The sequence below is a fragment of the Artibeus jamaicensis genome, unplaced genomic scaffold, assembly GCF_021234435.1.
Source record: "Artibeus jamaicensis isolate MK-2021 breed Jamaican fruit bat unplaced genomic scaffold, CSHL_Jam_final contig_718, whole genome shotgun sequence".
NCBI classification, from domain to species: Eukaryota; Metazoa; Chordata; class Mammalia; order Chiroptera; family Phyllostomidae; genus Artibeus; species Artibeus jamaicensis.
This window is the reverse complement of record NW_026521936.1, coordinates 2365927-2387575: the sequence shown is the minus strand read 5'-3', so window position 1 is coordinate 2387575 and position 21649 is coordinate 2365927. Positions and strand designations below refer to the sequence as shown.

The 21649-nt window shown below is 43.2% G+C and overlaps 1 protein-coding gene across 8 annotated transcripts in view; it reads left to right on the top strand.

The window, feature by feature from the left end:
* The window catches only part of EZH2 (enhancer of zeste 2 polycomb repressive complex 2 subunit), a 72771-nt gene that overhangs the window by 14196 nt on the left and 36926 nt on the right, over positions 1-21649 (top strand). Inside the window, exons 2-5 of one of the 8 annotated variants that reach the window (XM_053671858.1) lie at positions 12566-12663; positions 15976-16041; positions 16572-16695; positions 17276-17404. In XM_053671858.1, the coding sequence (XP_053527833.1) occupies positions 16579-16695; positions 17276-17404 (246 nt within the window). In that variant the 5' untranslated portion in view covers positions 12566-12663; positions 15976-16041; positions 16572-16578. Of the gene's footprint in view, positions 1-12565; positions 12664-14943; positions 15049-15975; positions 16042-16571; positions 16696-17275; positions 17405-21649 lie in introns of those variants that run through there. The other 7 variants (XM_053671861.1, XM_037147590.2, XM_053671859.1 and 4 more) reach the window with 7 other exon arrangements.

Sequence of the window (21649 nt, the reverse complement as noted above, 5' to 3'; positions counted from 1 at the left end):
TGTGGGCCCTGGCGTATAGTTGCTGTCTTTGTGAAACTAAGTGGTTTAGATCGACTGTGTCTCCCCCCAGAAGGCGTACTTCTAGGTTGGTCCTGGTCGGTTCCAGGCTCCTTGTGGGCACTATAGTCCTGTTGGGGATCGATGGCTGGTGCAGCAGTCGTCCCTGTAGGGTTTTGGGGGTCCGTAAGCCATCCCCAACTTAAATGGCAACCTCTGCAATCTTGTCTCTCCCTTAGTTAAAGATTGATTAAGGATTATAGAGGTAGCCCTCCAGGTTAGGTCAAAGCTGAGAGTCTCCCTAAGTCCTGTTGAATCTGTTGTAAATCTTTCATGGAGAAAGAGATGCGTGCTCTAATAGGGATTCCTGTTGGTGTCCACACTTCTTGTAAAGAGCAAGTTAAAGCAGGTACGAGAGGTCCCAGGTGTGGGGAAGGGGGAACTGGAGCCTGACTGGTGGTTCCCTCTTCTTCCTCCGGGGCCAAGGGAGGCAAGGAGAAGCCTCTTCCTGGAGAGGTAAGGGAGTTAGGAGCTGTGAGTGAAGTACAGCAGTGACAGAGGGGTCCAGTTTACAAGTAGTACACAGACTGTGTAGCATCATCCCTGAGGGCCACGAAGGCTCGGATACCTGCAACCTCTGTCCAGTTTCTTTGGGAATGACAAAATAGGTCTCCCTGTAAGGTGATATTAAAATTAATGGTGCTGTGGCTGGTCAAACCTTCCTGTCGCCCAGTTTATACTGGGGCCAGGCTGTGTTGCAAAAAGCTTAGCCTCTTTTGCTTGAGGGACTCAGGGTCAGATTTCTTCCATTTGGTAAGTATGCACCCTAAAGAGTCTCTCGAGGTGTGATGGACTGGTTTCCCTCTACAGAGACAGATATGTGATAAGCCAGGGGTCAGAGGTGTCCCTGTAAGTCTCTGAGCTGTTTTGGACTATTCTGAAGTATAGTAGGCTCAGCACCCTGCACGCTGGCACCCGTGAGCTGCCCAGGGTGTAGAGTACTTAACCTGTGCTCTGAGGGCAGCCTCACCAGTGGTCACAAGTGGTAGCTACAGGAACTGTGATGTTTGACTGCACTCAAGACAGGTAGCCTTACCTTCACACTGATAATGGGTGTGGTCCATACCTCAAGTGAGGTGTTCCTTGCTTGATGCTCCCCACCCTGGCTGGTCTACCCTCCCCCTTGTGTCTTTTTGTACAAGGAGTGCCTAGTAGCTCTGTCGCCTCAGGTGAAAGACTAGTCCTGTAACTCTGGTCTTCAGTAGTTAAGATAGTGGTTTGTTGCCTTGCCTTTCCTGTTCCTAGCACCCCTAGAAGGGAGAGGGCAGTCACCCCTAGGAGAAAAGATAGGGTCCCTGGTCAGTTCTTCCTGAGGCTCTCATGGAAGTCAATAATGCAAAGATGATTAGAGGAGTGTAGGAGTTGTTGAGGGTGGCCCTTTTCCTGGTCTCAGGCGTCCTGAGGGGGTACGCAGAAAGGGTGTTTTAAAAGACAGGGGAGGGGGACCTGGGAGGGATCAGGGAAGATCCCTGCTAACCTATGTATATTAGCTGGGCGGGCCAGAGGCAGGCAGCAGCCTGGCGGTGGGGGCAAGTCCTGTCGGCCTGCTCTGTGAAGATCACAGATTGCTGGGTATCCCTGGATACGACAGGGTGTAGGGTAAGTTTGCCCCATGCCACAGTGGGAATTGGTTATATAGGGAAATTGATGGAAGACCAGTTGGTCCAAGGAAAGAAACATGTAGGAGATGGATGAAGTGCTGAAGAAGCCAAGGAGAGAGGGTGTCCTGAAGGTGCGGCAGACCAGAAGCAGGGCTTGTAAGGAAGAATCATGCTAGTGCTTGTCATGGCATTGAGGGTCAAGCAGGCCATTGGCCAGCATTGGTCTCAGGAGACCAAGTAGTAAAGACGTGGACCTTGGGAGATGCCATGAGGGCTCACAGTGCTAAGAGGTGAGGCACGTACAGTAGAACCCTGGGAACAGACAGGACAGGGAGGATCCAAGAGCTTCTGTTGTCAGAGGAAACCTGGAGGCACACAAAGAGAAAGTGGTGGCTATGTATCTTGAGCCCAGAGGCCGAGAGTCTGGGTGGGTAAAGACGTGGGAAGAGGGACAGAGCCAGGGGGCAGGCCTGAGTTTTTGGCCTTGCAGGCATGGTGTCTCACTTTGAGGTCTGGGGTCTGGACAAATTTCTAGGGATGTTGTGTAGTGGGTTGAGCTCCTTGGGGCTGTCACCTCCTGAGTAGCTTCAGCCCTCTTACATGCCTCAGTTTCTCTCTCTGGCTGTCTAATACAGCCAAGAAGGCTCACGCTAGGTAACCAGCCTCTGTGTGCGAGTCCCCACCCAGACAAGACAATTACCTAATTACAGTTGTGTTGGAGTTCCCTGGGGGCTCCTGCTCCTGGTGAGGGATGCCCTCTGACACCTCCACATAGGTTCTCAGTCACCTAAGAATACCTGGAATTTGAGCTGGAGGGAGGAAGTGCCCCTGATTTTCTGACCACAACGAATTTCAGGCTCTCATTTGTCTGGCAAGAGGTTTTGTTCAGACTCAGAAAGCAACCAACGAACAGCTTCTGTTGATGGCGTCCCTGGTTGTAGGTCCCAAGGAAGGAGACAGCACACAAAGAGGCAGGAGTGAGCCGTGCTTGAGGTGTGGACTCGGAAGGAAGTCACAGCGGCAAAGGAAGAGTCTGTACATACAAGGCTCAGGCTAGCCTGGGATGAGCTGCCTCAGCCCACTGCTGCTCTGGAACAAGTCTCACGGAGACCCCTAGAGTCTAGGAAAAAGGAAGGGAGGTTATATGCCTGAAGAAGGAAGAGCAGGCATGCTTTAGAAGAAGAGTACTCACCCAGGAAGACAACAGAGACCACCGAGTTGCAGCACCAGAAGTTAGCAGTGCAGCAGGAGCAACCCAGGGATGTTGGCAAGGACTCCTTGAAGCTGGGAGGGGCTACTTTTTGAAGTTGACCTGTCAGAGTCTGCTGTCCATGTTGGCCTCCTGTCATTGCCTGGGACTTGTACGGGGCTATTCTCTGCCCCGTTGTTTGTCCTCTATGGCGGGCTAAACCTCATGACTAATGACATGCCAGGGGAGGAAAGGTCATTCTGGGGGCAAGTCCTAGCCTATAATAGTTGTTTTTTGTATAGTTTTGCCCATTGCCAGGCACCTGGGACTTTCCAGTCTGGTGATATTTTGTACCTGGCCTATCTTTCCTGCTCTGCTCATGTCTGCCTACCTGCCTACTCTATCAGTATGAGGACAGACTGTTCAGCTGCTCAGTTGGACAGAGTTGTTGGTTTGTGCTTGGGCCAAGGATGTATGAAAAATGCTTATCTTTTAGCACTAGAATTGTTCTGAGTTGCTAAATACAGTGAAAGACACACGGAGCAGGTTGTAGGAACTGTCGCCTAGCTCATGCTCACACATACATGTACTGACTGGCTGGAGTAAGTGGGCAGATGCCTTGTCATGCTCACACATACATGTACTGATTGGCTGAAGTAAGTGGGCAGATGCCTTGTTTTTACCTGAACCGAGACTCGCTTAAAGTTTTGTTCAATGTGTGTCGTTAAATTTGTGTTAGATGTTGGCTTACTTGAGGTCTAAGATTTAAAATAGACTTCCTAGGAGGAAGAATGTCTGTCATTGGACTTACCTACCTTTTCATTACGTTTGTTTGGGTCAAGTGGAGAACTAAGGGAAAGAATATGCTTCTTATGGCTCATCCTTGAATTGTAATGAGTTATAGGTCATAGTTTTAGTTTCTTCTGGTTCATAGTCATTTGTTCTATTTCTCTTCCAGTAGTGTGTCAGTAAACTGAGTACATTTGTAACAAAATGAGAGGATTTAGCTTATTAGATGAGCATAGTTTTCAAAGAAAACTTTAACCTCTGGATGTCAGTTTAGTTAACCTGTTTTATATATTTTTCAAGCAGATTCTTTAAAACATTTGTGATCAATCTCTCCAGTTGGCATAAATTACATGGCCGTTTCTTTTCTTGAACTTGTTTTTGTAAAACCGATATAACTTTGCAATAAACACAGGAGTGCTGGTGGGTAGACTCTAGTGAACTCATGAGTTTAGTTTACTCTTCTTCTGGAAGGAGGAGAGAGATCTTATTTTTGTGGAAAATACCTTAATGCAGTCTACTCACTGTTGCTGTGACAGTCGAGTTAATAGCTATCATTCAGCTAAGATTGCCTCATTTTTGTAATGCTCCTGTGCCTTTTAACACTATTGTGCTTTTTTTTTTTTTACCACTACTTAAGCCAGGGCTAAAATATGATCTCTATTTTTTTTCCCTTTTTACTAGTCACAGCCACATCTGTTTCCTAAATACTCCATGAAAACAAATGCTGTTCATAATACTTTCTCCTCTGTAGTCACTTGTATAAGTGACCCACTAAAATTTAGTCACTTAAGTCACCTGTTGTATCTTTCACAGTTGTGTCTCTCAGAGGTTTTAGCATTTTTTGTGAATGCTCCATAAATTCTTACTGACTGGTTGATAATACCCCTATTCCTGGCTTTTCCAAGTCCTTCCCACTGAAGTTTCAGAAGTTTCTTCGAGCATTTTGCAAGTCATTTGGGAATGTTTGGGTCCAGCGCTTGTGAGCTTGTGCATTTTTTGTCCTTTTCCTTCTTTTTAAAGGAAGCAGAGTCCCTGGAACAAGACTGCAGTTTAGCTTTCTTTCATGGGGACAGAGCTGGTCGGGAGGATGGGGCGGGCTTAGGCCCCAGAGAGTCAGGAGTGGCTGTGACTGTTGGGGACATCTGACAGTCAGTGGCACAGGGTGGATGGATGGGTGGGACAGGCAGGGTGCGTAAGACCAGATTTGTTAGACATTAGTCTCTGAGTTTGGCACACGTGTATGGCAGACTATCATTTGGATTCTGTAGCTTGACAGTTATAGCGAAATATCCCTCATTAAATATTCTTCACACAGACTTTCGTTTCCTTTTTTTTTTTTAGTTGCAAGATTGGTGGTTTCTAGGCTTTCATTCTTATGTCTTAAAAATATGTAATTTTACTGTATTGCCTGTTCTAGGCTCTCCGCTAGGCACCTGGAAAAAGTGCAGAGTATTGTTGTGATTTTTGATTCGTATGGTTCTGGATAAACTTACGGCAGCTGGACTTAAAGTGTGGCCTGTGGACCTCAGGGGGTCTGTGATATCAGAACTATTTTTGTAATAATACTAAGATGTTATTTGCCTTAATTTTTTTTTACTGTGTTGACATATACACAAATAAGAAATGGTGCGTAAAACCAGTTGGCACCTTAGCACTTGGAGTAAAAAAAAACATTTTTACTGGAGTTTGTCCTTGATAAAGTGATAACAATTATTTTTATTAACACAATCCTGAGTGCACACATTTTTAACATTCTGTGCAACAAGATGGAAATATACATAAGGCACTTGTAGTTCATACCCCAAAATATGACGATTCTCTAGCAAAAGCACTTAGGCGATTAAGTGGCAAGTTACACTAGCTGCTTTTTCCTCGGAGAACACCATTTTTACTTAAAAGGAAAAGGGGTGGGCAGACGAACTATGATTATTCAGGCTTGGGTATTTGGAAAACATTTTTTGACAACATGAACCTGTCACTGCAAGGGAAACAAGTGACCTTTGTCTTGCTGATAACATTTAAGCTTTTAAGCAAAACTTAGAATTTTTGGAAAACTTGTCTTTGTCACTGTGAGCTGGACAGCTTCCCAATAAATACTTAAAAACTTATGAGGAGATCAGTGGGTTTAATAAATGTAATGTTTGAAATATGTCTGCTTCTGGAAAATCTGCATGATTCAGTGGGCCAGTATTTTTCAAATGAGGAATGGTATAGAATCATGCATGGGTTGAAGATCCATTTGAAGTTAATAAGGCCAATGAACTTGAATGTAGCAGAGTAGGAAAAGTTTATTTGATACAGTTTCAGATGCAGCTGATCTTTTAAAAAACTACCCTTGTTTGTAGAAAAGTAGTTGTCTTGGAAAAGCACCCATGAGATTCAGTTGCGAGGTCAACTAGCCACTTTTTCGTAGAACAGTTTTGGTGTAGTATCAAAGCATGAGGTAAATCCACAGTTACTCCAAAGGCTGTCAAATATTCTCCCCGTTTTTGCTACATATCTGTTGAGAATAGATTTTCTTCATACTCTTTAACCAAAACAACATATTGGAGCAGATTGAATGCTAAAGCAGATAGGAGAATCCAGCTGTCTTCTATTAAGACAGATATTGAAGAAATTGTCAAAAACGTTGAACAGTGTCACTCACTGATATTTTTAAGAAGGAAAATAATTTTAAAAATCTGTTATTTATATTAACATAATTGGCTGGTGTTATTTTTAAAATGAGTTAGTGTTTTAAGAATTTTTCAGCTTTTTAAGAAAAAATTAATTTTATTTAGTTATTTTTCAAGTAAAGTTTATTTTATTTTATTTTATTTTTTTATTTTTTAATATTAAATTTTATTTAGTTACTTTTCAAGTACATTTTTTAAAATCTATTTCTCCCATCCCACTCCCCCCCAGAATTTTTCAGCTTTTAATTTCTAATATGCCAAGTACCGATAGATGGAGCCTATACAAACTAAAGGAGTCCTGAGACCAAAATGCTCAAGAATGGTGGGTGGTGTTTGAACACACATTCCGTTTGTCTATGCTGGTCACTGCAGATAAGTGATGTCGTTTCTTTCAAATTTATTGTCATCAAAAAGTTTTTTTGTCTCTTGTATGAGTACATCTGGCTTAAAAAAAATTTTTTTTTAAATTTTAGAGAGGAAGGGGTGGGGAAAGAGAGGAACAGAAACATCAGTCTGTCACTCCACCCATTCACGAATTCATTGATTGATTCCAGCATGTGCCTTGACCAAGGTCAAACCCACAACCTTGGTACATCTAGACGAGGCCCCAACCAACTGAGCTACCTGGCCAGGGCCATCTTGCATTTTAATTTTAGGTTATCCTTGCCATCCCTTTTCTCCATTCACACTGCCATCAATCCAGTCCGAACACTTATCACTTTATTCTTGAATTATTTCAGTTTTATAACGTGGGTTTTTCAACTTGAGTGTTGAATGGAACTTCAGGGTTGACTTGACTTTATTTTTAAAAATTTGTTTCCTAAAAAGGTACAGGTATAAGCTCCTTATGGTAAAACCGAAGCAGCGTTACAAATTATACACAATCAAATCAGCGACACATATTTAATGACGCTATTCTGTGAAAACTGGGTAGTTGCTATTAGAGCACACGGCAGCCTCAGGACCGGTTTTATTATATTTCTTTAATTTGGTTTAATAGTACTAACAGAATAGCTATTAGCATAAATATATTTTATAAAATCACGTTAACTTTTAATCTTTATTTGTTCAGGATAATCAGACGTAGTAATATTGGGTTGGCCAAAAAGTTCATTTAGTTTTTTCCGCACGATGGCTTTAGTAGTGCTTAGTTGTCTTTAACTTCATTCACAGCAATTTTGTTAGAGTGTATTGTGACAGCTGTCATACCAGCATGTATTAAAAAAATATCAAAATTGTTGAATTTTTGTGCAGCTATTTTAATATTGAAAATGGAAAAAAATAAGTGAAATTTGTGGTGTATTATTCTTTATTATTTCAAGAAAGGTAAAAATGCAACTGAAACACAATAAAAGATTTGTATGGAGCAGGTGCTGTGACTGACTGTCAGAAGTGGTTTGCAAAGTTCCTTGGCACTACTGACATTTTGGTCAAATAATTCTTTGCTGTGGGGCTGTCTTATGCACTGGAAGATGTTTAGCTGCACCCTTTGCCTCTACCCACTAGACGCCAATAGTGGGAGATAGCCAACATCCTCAAAATATCCAGATCAATAAAGTTATTGGTGAAAGTGAAAAATGTGTCCTGTATTTTACAGAAAAAACCATATACTTTTTGGCCAACCCAGTAGTTAACCCGAACAGTTGACACCTGGCAATCCCTGAATGCAAGTTTTAATGGCAGTTGAATATTATGTAAAGGGCTGATCACTGGAGCCTTGTGGAGTTATTGAAGTCCGTGTCAGATAGATAATTAACCCAATTGTTTTTGGAATCTTTACTAGAAGATTTTTATTGCATACTTCACTTCGGGGTTTGCTGTTAACAAATTGTTGCTGGTTGATGGGAACGAAGTGCCTGTTGGCAGGATCTCGGTGTCCATTCTCCCATTGGCTTTGTGGCACGCACCGCACCGGGTACTGAGTGCTCCAGCACAGCTTCCTGTTTGCCAGCCTTCCCGCACCTGCCTCGCCTTACCTACTGGTCTCTCCCTAGCACTCAGCACCATCTTACATACGAAACACTTTTTATTTTGATTGTTTCCTTTCAACCAGATTTTAAGTTCTATGAGGTCACAGATTTTGGTTGGTGCATTTACTGCTAAGTCTTCAGTTTCTATCATAGTGCCTACCATGTATTAGATGTTCAGCAAATATTGACTGGATGACTGACTGGGGATGAACACCTCTCTGTACTCAGATGCCGGTTCAGATGCTCTTTCCTGTGCTAAGTGCTTGCTGCTGTCTCCCAGCGGGGGCGTGTCTGACCTCCTGTGTTCGAGTCATTGGAATCATCTGCCGTTTTCCCTTCTATTTAACATTTTATAAAGCATTTTAACTTTCTCAAATATGTTTCTGTTCTGTTCATTATTTTAAAAGGTGGTTGTCATTTAGAAAAGGATGTCTTTATGTAATGGTTGTTGTGTAACTTGATTCTCTTTAAAAAAGTATTTTTGAATGATTTTAGTTTTCTATAATCATGATACATTTGTCAAAATTATTAAGAAACCGATGTTAGTATGTTACTGTTACCTAAACTAGAGATTTCATTTGGATTTTACCGATTGTTTTTCTTTTCTGTTCTAAGATCCAGTCCAAGGCGCCACATTGCATTTCATTGTTTCCTTGGTCTCTTCCTGTCTGTGACAGTTTCTGTCTTTCCTTGTGGCAAACTTGATAGTTTTGAGCAGTACTGGTCAGATGTTTTGTAGAAATGCCCTTCATTTTGGGCTGGGCCGGTGGTTTTAGTGCGATTAGACTGAGGTTATGACTTAGGAGGTTTGTCGGGGCCACATGACAGTGACAGTCCTTATCACTGACGCTGTAACCTTGACCACTTGGCCAGTGGTGTCCTCTGGGTTTCTCTGCTGTGGCGCTATTTACCGTTCCCCTCCCAGACGCCGCTTTGGGAGCGGCTCACGGAGCCCAGTCTACCCTCTTGGGGAAGGGAGAGAGTGCTGCCTGCCAGGTCAGGGAGTGTCCACACACACTGTGCTATTGGAGTTCCCGGTGAGAAGGATTTGTCTCTTCTCCGCCATTTACTTAGTCACTTAATCACGTATGAACGTCACAGACTCACGGATACTGGGTTTTACTGATTTGGTTTTAATATGATACTGTTGTGATTTATTTTGCTGTTCAGGTTATTCGAGCTTTGGCTGTGGGGAGTTGCTCCCTCAGTATGTGGTCCTGAACTATGGCACGTTCCCGGCCCTTCCTCTTTTGAGTAGTTCCTTACTTTCTGCTACAGGCTTTGGTTTTGCCCTGTCCCAGCCCTAGAAACAGCCATTTCTTTACTGCTCTGCTTCCTTGTGCTGGAGAATGGTACTGGGAACAAAAGATACGGGTGCTGGCTGTGCTCCTGTAGCGTCCCTGCTTCTAGGCCCTCCGTGAACAGAGCTTGGAAGTAAATGTATGTCTGCTAAACCATGTGTATGTGCATGTTTATGTTTCTGAACCCGTGTGCACATGTCTTTGAGTAAATGAGTTCATACCGATATCTCTGACTCTGGTCCATCTCTACCCCTTGCTTTTTGTAATTGGAACCCTGGTGAGAAATTTAACAGCTAGAGAACAGTGTTTATGCACAGTTCTTTTTTATCTTAAAAAATTATTTATTTACTTTTAGAGAGAGGGGATGGGAGTGAGAAAGAGGGAGAGAAACATGATATCAAGTGCTTGCCTCTCACATGTCCCCAACTGCGCAACCCAGGTGTGTGCCCTGACTGGGAATCAAACCAGTGACCTTTCAGTTTGCAGGCTGGTGCTCATTCCACTGAGCCACACCAGCCAGGGCTCTTTCTTATTTTTAGCTTTCCTCTATCCAGTCAAAACACAGATTTTTGAAGTTGCCCAGGGGAGGCTCCTTTCCCACGCTGTTCCATGAGGCTGTCTCAAAAAGTTCTAATATGGTTAGATTTATTGTATAGTCTACCTGCCTTTCTGTCCAGGCCTTTCTGAGGTCCGGTGACATACATCTTTGTATTTGGGCACAGTCTACAGTTTTAAAAAATGACTTTTCACACTGGATTGTTTCTAGCTTAACTTTTTTTATGTGAATGTTGTAATTCCTATCTTATTCTTCTGCTATTTGTGTAGTTCATAGCCAATATTATGACACTATCCTATCTTACATAAATTTGCTTCTCATAACACCTCTATGAGGTAGACACTCTTGTGTTAATCTCCTTTTCATGAGGGGAGAGCCACAGAGATGTTTAGTAACTTGGCCAAGTTCACAAACAGCTGGTATGTGGGAGACCTGGGGTCTGAACCCAGAAAGGCTGGGTTTGGAGTCTCTCTGTGCTCCTGTCTTTTGTTTAAGACTGGGTATGATTTAGAATTTAATGGGACTTAGAATTTACTGTTGACTTGCTAGTTTCTTGTTGAACTGAGTTTGGAATGGGGAGTGCTGAACACCACGTTCCCTGTTCCCTGTTCGAGCTAGAACGTTGCCCAGCCCCGGAATCCTCGGAACACTCGTAGGCCCCATGAACTGAGGTCTGCGGTCTTGTTGAGTCCTGAGTGCAGGGTGCTGTGCAGTGGCTTCTGCATTTGCCTCTCAAAGTCCTCACTCACTCACAGTCTTCCTTTTCGTGGAGTGTAGGTGTTGTATATTTTCCTTCGCACATAAGACCTACTTCTCCTAAGTAATTTTTATCTCTCGCCAAAAGTTACATCTCTGTCTGTCTAGGTTCTCTTTATATTATGCTCTTTATCTTTACCTACAAAATCTATTTACTATTCATTTACTTTAGAATTTATTAAAGCAATGGATTTTTACTTAAAAAATAAATGGAATTGTTAAATGAGACTAACAGATGTTCTCAAACAATTTTAAACATAAAAGCACTATTGAAGACTGGTAACTTTTCAAAATAGGCAATTTTAGGACAGTCTTGTTGTGAAGTAAAAAGACATTTTAGTCAGAAAAGGACAGCAAGCATATTGCAATTGTATGCTTAAATTTTGTTCGGTTTGGATTTGACCTTACTTAGTGTGGTATTCAGTTAAGAGTCGGAGTGAATGCTGTTAATTTATTTGGGAAGGATAAGGAGTACATGTAATTTATTGCTTAGTTTTCTTCCAATAAGTAGGAACAGGACTCAGCAAGACTAAAGAGATGGCTAATGCCTTGGTTTGGCAAATCCTTTAGGAATGAAGAACCTTTAAAGAAAGGCATCAAGGACCTTGAAAAATGCCCAGGAAACTTAAAACAAAAACAAAAACAAAACAAAAACAAACAACCCTCAGTCATTGGCAGTTTACTAAGGAGGGGCAGGAATGTTGTCTTAGGTGAAGGTCTTCACAAGTGGGCCAGGGCTGGACCCGACAGAGAAGATCTCCGATCCTTGGGGCTGTGTGGCCCTGTCACCGAGAGGTAGTGAGGTGTGTCTTGGCCACATCGCCGGGTTGTAGACACTTGGGAGAGGGGAGGAAGCTCTTTACCTGTTGGGGAGCAGAGCTGCCCCCTTGTGTACCTGCTGCTTCTCATGATGCCATTGATGATGAGAACCCCCCTTCTGTCATTTCAGGCTTTATTGTACATTTAAGCTCAGTACTAAGACTATATCTCGGACCCCTTCTGTATTTCAAGTGGCAGAGCACCTCATCCAAACTGGTTTCAGCAAAAACGGTGGAATTACTTGGCTCACCTGACTGACTAGTTCTGGAGTTGGTTTAGCAAAGCACGCCTGCTTCAGGAATGAGATGGGATGAGAGTCCATTTCTTGAGTGTTTTCTTTGTTGTTGACTCTGTCTTTGCTGGCACTTCCTCTGTGGCTGCAAGCTGGCTTCCAGCCATCCTCAGGGCAACATGTTTCCAGGTTCACATCCAAGTGGAAAAGTGAGCGTTCTTGCATTCACGTTCCAGAGACCCTTCTGAGATCCCCACTGTGGCGGGACCACTTCTGGTCGTGTGTACAGCATGGTACCGGCGACTCTGCGGGGAGCAGTGGGCCTTGGCCAGGCCGGGACGCCAAGCTTCCTCCCGTGGCAGTGGTGGTCCTCAGAGGGGGCGGTGGGAAGCCCCCAGAGGGTGGCAGAACTACCTGTGTCTGCTCTAGTGGGGCAGAGCTAGGTTACAAGGATGTGGTGTTTGGGGTATTTGAGTTGGTTTGATAAATAACGTGGACTCTAGACTATATAAGTTTGCCTTTTTTTTCTTTTTTTTTTTTTTTAAAGGGCCACTTAGCCACACCAGTTAGGGCTTTTTTTGTTTTTTTAAACTTAACTTAAAGTTTTTTGTTGATTCCAGAGAGAAAAGAAGAGAGAGAGAAACATTGATGTGAGAGAGAAAGATTGGTTGGTTGCTTCCTGCACACGCCCCAACTGGGGATTGAACCTGCAACCTAGGTATGTATGTGTCTTGACTGGGGATTGAATCCACGGCCTTTCAGTGCACGGGATGATGCGCCAACCAACTGAGCCACGTGGGCCAGGCTATATAATTTTCCTTAATTTCATGTATTTTGAAATTCCGTAAGGCTTTACTTCATTATATGAAGGTTTTGATGGTCACCTGCTGTAACCTGGTTTACCCTTTGAAATAAACCGTAACTGTTGTTTTGGTTTCACTGTACGGAGTCTTGTTTCAGTGACTCGGGCTGTACCATAATCCGTTGTGAATAAGAGAAGGTGTTTTCATGTCCTGGATGAAAAACATATTAGTGCTATTTATTTTACTTATGAAACAAAACAAATCTTGTGATTGAGAAATTTGAAAATTGGGTGTATTCACAAATTCCCTTCCACTTAGAGGTCAGTCATTTTACTAAAGGTTTCGTTTCGCTAATACATGCATATTCAGAGCTACATCTCAATACTTGGCTGTGGTCTAATGGAAAATGGAATCAGGACCCGCCTGGAGTCTGAGGATGCCTACATCTGAAGGCTCAGCTTTGAGGGAGGTGGCGTCATCCCTGTCGTTTGAATGGGTTGGCTGTCTTAGAAAGAAATTCAAACACCTCACTCAGATTTGCACTCAGGACTCTTGGTTGGTAGGGCAGCGGGACCATGGGGTTCTGTTGCCCCTGAGACTCATCTCTTCAGGGGCTTGGGAATGGGGCACAGCGGACCGTTTTCCACGCTCAGGCGCCGTAGCCACCCCTCCTTGTCACACCCGCGACACGGGTGGACTTTATGAGCTCCTCATGACTGGTGCACGCTGACAAACCATGTGTTTGTTTGCTTTAAAATCTGCTCTCTGCCAAGTACCTGGGATTTCATAAATGAGTAAAAATGGATCTTGCTACTGAAGAATCACGTGGGGGTGAAGTGGAGTGAAGAGCACGAAAATGTGGCTTTAATATTATAAATGCCACCGTGGTGGGAGGGAGTTTTGTGTACAGCAGTCCTTTCAGTGGAGCCTCATGTTTTACTCTTCACCAGTCTGCCTGGTCCTTCCGTACTTCTAGAGTTATTTCTTAGATCGTGTTTTTGATCATTTCCCCGAGATGAATTACTCTGATTTTCTTCATTTCCTCTAAGTTGTGCGATTACAGGCCCATCCTGTAGACTAAAACCTCCGCTCATGCACTTTGTTTGGAAGGGCTTTGTGAAATCTGTAAAGGTGGGAATTTATCCATATTTACCCTCTTTCGAGAGAGGCTGATTCTAGATTCAGTTGTGCAGTGTTCTGTTGCTGATCTCACAGCTTGTTTAGTATAGTTAGACTGGTCAGAGACTGTTGTTGAGACCCACTGCATCGTGACCGAGGTGGGAACAGCATGAGTCGCTCTACAGTGTAACATGAGGAGGGCTCCGGTGCAGAAACACGCAGCGCTAGTTAGCGGGACCGCTTTGCCACTACGGAGCTGACGTGCCCGTCGGAAAGAACTGTGACGGCACCTGCATTGGACATCAGTGAGAACTACGAGCCATGCTGTAGGTTTTATCGGGGGTTGCCTCCAGGGACCAAGAATTTGTGGAGAGGTGGCAGAGCGATGTGAAATAGTTTATGAGCTAATGAAGCAACAGATAATCACTCTTTATTGGATTCCTTTTTTTCCTACTTTCTAGGCCTTTGAAGTGTTAAATGTCTAAAATAATGTGCATAGTATTACTTGAGCTCCTCTGTTAACTAGCATTATTGAATGCAAACAATTGCCACAAAATTATTTTTAAAGGAAGCTCCAATTTCTTCTTCTTTTAAAGATTTATTTATTGTTCTGACAGAGGGGAGGGAGGGAGAAAGAAAGAGAGGGAGAGAAACATCAATGTGTGGTTGCCTCTCACAGTCCCTCCCTGGGGCCCCTACCCGCAGGCTTGTGCCCGGACTGGGAACAGAACCAGTGACCTCTTGCCTCGCAGGCCAGCACTCTGTTTACTGAGCCACACCAGCCGAGGGTGATTTCTTCTTAATTTTGGTGTCTTTTGCCCTCTTCCCCATCTTTACAGCCTTCTTCTTCCCTCCTGACTTCCCACTTTCCCTCAGAGAGGGTCATCTAGTCAGTTGTCTTCTCACTTCTAAGGACTGCTGCCTTTGTTCCACTTTAGCAACCCCCAGGCAAGGCCACATTCTTAACAGTTCATAGGAAAACTGCCGTTTCTGTGATCTCATTTAACTGGTTTTATCTCAGATTCTGAAATCTCTTCATTCTTCTCATTTGTTCAGCCCTTGGAGTTTGGAGTCTGCAGGCTGCACCGCTGCCTGGACAGCCCCAGCCCATCTCCAGGTGTGTCGCTCATACCTCAGCGTTGTTTTCATTCTCTCTTGGGCTTTGAGCTCCATCTCAGCTGGTAAGGCTGCATTGTCGCCATTTCTGCAGTCTAGTCTGTCCAGTATGGCCCCTCATATAAACCCTGTATTGGAGATTCCTTTGGCTTTTTTAGGTAGAATATCAGCTCCAAAAGGGCAAGTTCTGTGTTTCATTCATCTTTGTATATTCAGTGCTTGTGCCATAATCATCGCTTACTACATGCTTTCTTTGCCCCTCTTTCAGCTCTGAATAATCTGCCATTTGCATTCTTTGTCACTGTTTGGTGGTCGAGTATTCTTACTGAGAGTTACCCTGACCTTTGGGTTCTTTCTCTAAATCTGGTCGTCTTAGGCAGTTTTCTTTGTGCGTGAGGGTTTTGTGTAAGTAGGTAGGCAAGTGAAACTGTACTCAGTTATTCAAGCCAGAATGTCATCTTCCCCTACATTTAAATCATCACCAGGTTTTCTCCTGAGTATCCTGGAGTTCCTTTTCTCCCCGTCACCAGCGTGGTGGTAGAGCCGATGTGCCCTCTTGTCTGGAGACTGTATTGCGGTCTAGTCTACCCTGGCCTCGCTTTGGGCTTCTGTTTCTCCCCTCCCCTCCCACCTTGCCGGCACCTTCCAGGGTGGAAACCCCCCTCCCCCGGTATTTCAAACACTCAGTGGCTTCCCACTGCTCTTGGAGGAGTTACAGCAAAACTCCTGAGCGTGGCACCTCTGCACTGTCTTCCAGAGAAATGTTCTAACCTTTCGAAGGTACAGGTGTGGTCTAATAGTTTGAGAAGAAAATGTTCCAGAAGAGGACACTTACTTAGACTCAAAGTGGGGACTCTAATGTGGGTGGGACATCTGGTGAACCGCAGGTTGTCCCGACCCTGGAGCAGGCGGGTCCCTAGAGCCTGGGACGGAAGAGGAGGCAGCGGGCCTGACTTTGCATGTGCCGCCTTCCTTTTTTTCCTTGCTAGCAGAGGGCCCTCATGTGAACAAATGTAGCTCAGGAGGCAGAGATCCACACTTTTATCACAGTGTTCAAGGTGAGAATCATGCTTTCAAACTGTTTAGGGGGAACACTTTAATTTTTGCATTTATTGTGTATTGTACTGTTTCTACTTTTAGTGCTGTATGTGAATTTTACTTTTTTAGATTTGTCATTTTTAATTATATTACTCAATTTTGCCAGTGCTGTAATGATGAAAACTTAGGGTCATTCTACATTTTTGCACTCCACAGTGTGGATGTCATAGATTAAATACTAGCTTGTTTAAATAGTATACTTAATTCCTGTAATGGGATCATCTTCTATAAGATGGCTGGTCTCTAGGAGTGGGGAACCTTTGTAAATATATCTTTTAAAAGTTGTGATAAATAAAAATATATAGTACTTCGAATGAAATGTTTTAAGGATTTAACCATACAGATCAAATGAGCACCCTTCTGCAAATGTCTACAGTACAATTATGTATTAATTTCTTTTGTTTATTGTTAGTTTGGTGGGGATTAAAACACAAGTGGCCGTATTCAGCTGGTTAGATGAGTGATTTTGATATGAAACCATTGCTTTTAGAATAATCATGGGCCAGACTGGGAAGAAGTCCGAAAAGGGGCCAGTTTGTTGGCGGAAGCGCGTGAAATCCGAGTACATGCGGCTGCGGCAGCTCAAGAGGTTCCGGCGAGCCGATGAAGTAAAGGTATCGCTTCCCTTGTCTTTTGTGGACATGCATGTACACTTGAAGATAGCTTTTGTCTCCCTAAAGATAAGTTTTAATTTGAAATGGTGCATTTTCAGCCAAGGCCGTATTTACATTATGATCAGTGAAGACTGGGAAGCCCAGGTTCTTATCTCTCTTAACATAAAAATTGTGCCGTGCACGGCAGTGATAAGGGAAGGATTTCCAGCCTACTTGGAATTCACTGCCTTTTTGTGTGAACCTTTGCATCGCATGTGTAGCTGGTGACTGTGCCGGGCCCACAAGTACAGGGTGTGCATGGCTTTACGTTTCTAGAGTCATTGTAATTTTTAAAAAATACGAAGTCAGCAAAGGATGGAAATAATTCCCTGTTCCCCTCCCATTTGCAATAAAATAATAGGTGTGGTGTTTTTGTATTAGGTAGATGTGGGAAACCACAGTTTATTTTAAAATCTTTATGTATTAGAGGGAATGTTCCTGATATTTTTTAAAAAATCACTAGATTTTTAACCCACAGCAGAGATATTACAAATGTTCTAAAAATGAACAATTTTTCCCCTCCTCCTTCATTTTTTTAAAGAGTATGTTTAGTTCCAATCGTCAGAAAATTGTGGAAAGAACGGAAATCTTAAACCAAGAATGGAAGCAGCGAAGGATACAGCCCGTGCACATCCTGACTTCTGTGAGCTCATTGCGCGGGACCAGGGAGGTTGGTTAACTCACGTGCTGCGGTCCTTTTCAGTGCTCCCTGCTGTTGCTTGTTGAGAGAAAGCCACTGACTTCTGGATGTCCATCTTTTTATTGCCATTTCTCTTCCTGTGTAACTGTTAATGTCTGCCTTAGGTAACGCTAATACCTGTAAGGGAGCTCTAGTGTTCGACATACTTTCCACTGTTAGTAGGCAGATTGCTAGATTTTTAAAGACTGTTGTAGTAAAGTATCTTTTAAATTAAATACTCTTCAATGTCCTCATCAGATCACTATTTAGATCAAGGCTTTCTGACTCACTTGTCTTTTCCCCCCATTAATATGAATTAGCCATGCTGTAAGAAATCTCTCCTTTGTGTTCAAATTCATAGACAAAGTTTTCCACGTTTTGTTTAAATTCTAATGTTCTTTTAATAACGAATTAAAAAAATTGTCACTGTAAGGTATATGTATTGATCTTAGAGAGGGAAGGAGAGAGAGAAACTTCTATCAGTTACCTCCCATACACGCCCTGACTGGGGATTGAACCTACAACCTTGTTTTGGTGTACAGGCTGATGCTCCAACGAACTGAGCCATTCAAGCCTGGGCTGAAGCCAGGCTTCAAGCCCTGAAGCCAGGGCTTCTATGAGAATTTTTAAATTCAGTATTGAGGATTTGGAATGTCCTTTTCCATAGCATTTCCAAGTGAATGAGATGTTAATTCCTCCAAAAAAAACCTTAAAGGAAGGTGATAAGTCTGTGGTAGATTGTATGATTCAATAGCACAGGAAAACAGGTGTCAACAAGATGAAAGCTAGTGTGGACCCGTAAACAGTGTAGGGCCATGTAAAGCATTTCTATTGGAGGACCTGTTTTATACAGGAACATGGTGTAGGGTGTCTGTCTGAATGGGCTGAAGCAGAGAGAGGGGTAAAGTGATTTGGAATTTAGATTACCTCGTGTAGTAGATAATGGTTGACCTGAGCATCTGTGTAAACTAACGATTTTCAACTGGTGTGCCACAAGAAGTTTTAAAAACACACAGTACCCTCCCAGGCTGGTGGCTCAGTGGGTTGAGCATGGCCTGTGACCCGAAAGGTCACTGGTTTGACTCCTAGTCAGGGCACAGGCCTGGGTTGTAGGTCCCCGGTTAGTGGTGTGTGAGAGGCAGCCTCTCTTGAACATCCACATTTCTGTCCCTCTCTTTCTCCTTCCCTACCCCTCTCTCTAAACAATAAATTAAAAAATTAAAAAAATGCAATACCTAACTATTTAGTCAGGGGCATTGACCTCTTTTCTCTTAGATTGTTAAATAAGAAAATGATCACAGCCAGCAAAACAGTAGCTGGTCCAGTATGAATAAATCAAATTTATACCTATTATTTTTGTCCAGTTCACACAAAATATATTTTTTGGTGTTCCGCAGAATTTTAGTAATTAGTTTACATGTGGAATGACATGAAAAAGTTGAAAATTGCTGACCTAAACTATGGAATTTGTTCTAAAATATATTTCAATGAGTAGCCACTTTTGGTATAACACGGTGATAATCAAGCACTGCTTCGCCCCAGTCTGAGACCCGTGACTCTGATGTGCTGGCTTCAGAGACTTGTCGGCACTGTCACAGTAGCCCAGGTGCTGCAGACACAGCCCTGGTGACAATATTCTGACGGTGGGTGGTCTCACTGGTGACGCCTGGCTTGGGGTCTTCTTAGCCATTCATACATTTTGTCAGGTGACTACTCTTTAAAGCTCTGACCAGCACTTGTTTGAATACATGTGACATGCCACGAACACGTCTGTGCCATCTGGGACAGGTCAGGCCTGCGTGGTGGAGGTAATGACTGTTTATTGATGTACGAGGGGTGAAAGGGGTTTTTTTCTGTGCTGGTCAGAATGGTCTTGAAAGGGTTAAGCAAGTGGCTTCTAGTAGTTCTTTGGAAAGTTTTGTCTGGTGACCTCTTGAAAATTTTGAGGTGAAAGACAAAATAATCCTCATTTTTCCCCCCTCCCTGGAGGAACAAATCTTAGACATTTGGGGAAATAAAGCAGAAACACCTGGAATACTTATTTTTGACATCTATCACAAATCTCAGAATGCTATCACAAGCCCACCATACATTGATAATAAAGGTTAGCAGCTACACCTCTGGCACTGCAGGCGCTGTGCACACACTGGTCACTCGGTCTCCAGGACGTCTGTGCCGTGCCTTCCCCCAGAGGGGGAAAGCTGAGCCGCAGGAGAGGTCAGCCAGTTTTGCTTGCTCTGATGATCTGATGTGGGCCCAGAAGAGTACACTTTGCTCAGTTACATTTAAGAAATAGTGAAGTTTGTTATTTATGTACAGCTTCAGTTGCTCATAATGTAGTTTTTGGTATTAAATTTAAGAATACAGTATAGTCAGATGAATATTTACCAGTTGAAAGTTTCTTTTGGTTTTGTCAAATGGAGATGAACATCATTGCGTGTAAAGCTATCTAACTTTTTATTGTGAATTTATGCAAGAAATTGTGAGTAGACTTAAGCATTTTAATAAAACTGTTTTCTAAACTTAGTACCCCGTGCAGGTTGAGAAACACGTTCTCACAAAATAGGAGGGGGGAGGAGGGAAGCAACCCCAGCCTCAGGAATTCAGCCTCTGTCGCATCGCGCCTGGTCGGGCACGCTGGCTCTGAGCTGCTCTGGACAACCAGTCCACTTCAGGGGGTTCTTCCTCTACCCCCACCCTCACCTCCTTTCAGGCCGTCACTCCCCGACTTTCGGGAACTAAAGCTTTATACAGTTTGTGACCAGCTTTTTGCTGTTGTCACAATAACTAATAAAACCTTACAGCTGGAAAGGAATTTAATGATCCCTGTCTAATTGCCTTACTTTTCAGATGAGAATACATCCATTTTTCTCCTTCAGTTTGCGCCTTTTCAGCTATATATATTGACTTCTTTGATAGTCTCTAAAAGCCGTAGTGTGAGGCAGCTTAGAAGCAGGGGGATCAGTGCAAACCTGTTCGGTAGCCTTGCCCAGGAGCAGACCTGGTGGGGCTCGGGGCTCAGGGCTGCAGTGTCGGCCTGGATGCCTCGTCGGTGGCTTTCAGCACTTGGAAATGCTGCTGGGACACTGCTCATTTGTGTACACTGGTCCTTTATGCATCCTGTCTCCAGTTTAAATCCTCGTAGCATGATGATGATTCAACGATGGTTTTCCATCTTTCACACGTCTTCTGCTTCTCTTCTGTGCTTGTACGTACAATTCATTTTAAAGTGATTGATTTTATCTTGGTTATTTTAGTAAAGAATGTCTGACAAGTTTACTTTCTGGTGTAATGAAGTGACTGCTGTAGATGCTGACTTCAGATTAAGTAGCTCTTGCGGTTGAACCTGGAGACAACATCTGTAATACACTGTTTTCTTAATGTGTTTTTAAGGCACTTCGGTACCTGTTGTTTGGTGAGGTTACAGAACCTTCAGCAGCGTTACCTGCAGAATATGTGTCTGTTTTTGTGCTTTTAAAAAATACTTCTGACTTACTAGAGTCAGTGACTGTAATATATGTTTTAATTTACATTTATTTGTTTATTTTTTGTTCTTCGGTTGATCTTCTTAAGGGGCTTAAAAATGTCATTAACTGAAACCTACAAGCTGAGGGACACATGGCTGATTGCCATAATATGTGGCCATTCACAGTGTTTCCAGGTGACTTTTATTCCTTTGTCTTCACACGGGTGGTCATCGCTTCAGTCAGTGTGTCTTTTTGTCCAGTTTTAATGAAGAAACTGGTTTAAGAATTACTCCTGTGGTTCTTACTAGTGCATTTCTTTTTGAGCATTTATTTATTTCTTGCTTAAAAAACACAAAGCACTTTCCCCTTCATTGATTCTTCATTCCAAGCTTTTATTACCTTTCCCCATTATGACTGAAAGAGGCTTGCTCAAATGATGCTGTCTTCTGGGCAAGTGGCATGGTTGGCTTTGTAATTTAAAAATGCCCTGCTAATGTGCATTTGTAGATTCCCAGGAGAACATCATGTTCTTGCAAGAATTCTGTGTCTTGTGTACCACAAGAGTGAGAATTTTTCATGTGCGTTGAAACGTGGGGCTTCTTGAGAATGCTCGGCAGACAAGCAGCGCCAGGAAGGCCTCCTAGTCCTCGTAGTCCTCCTGTTCAGGAAGGAGTAGACGTCTTGGGCTTCTCAGTCCGTGCACTCACTCTTCCTAGTGATGTGCGAAATGATTGTAAGTTCATCACCTGTCATTTGACATTTCTGTATT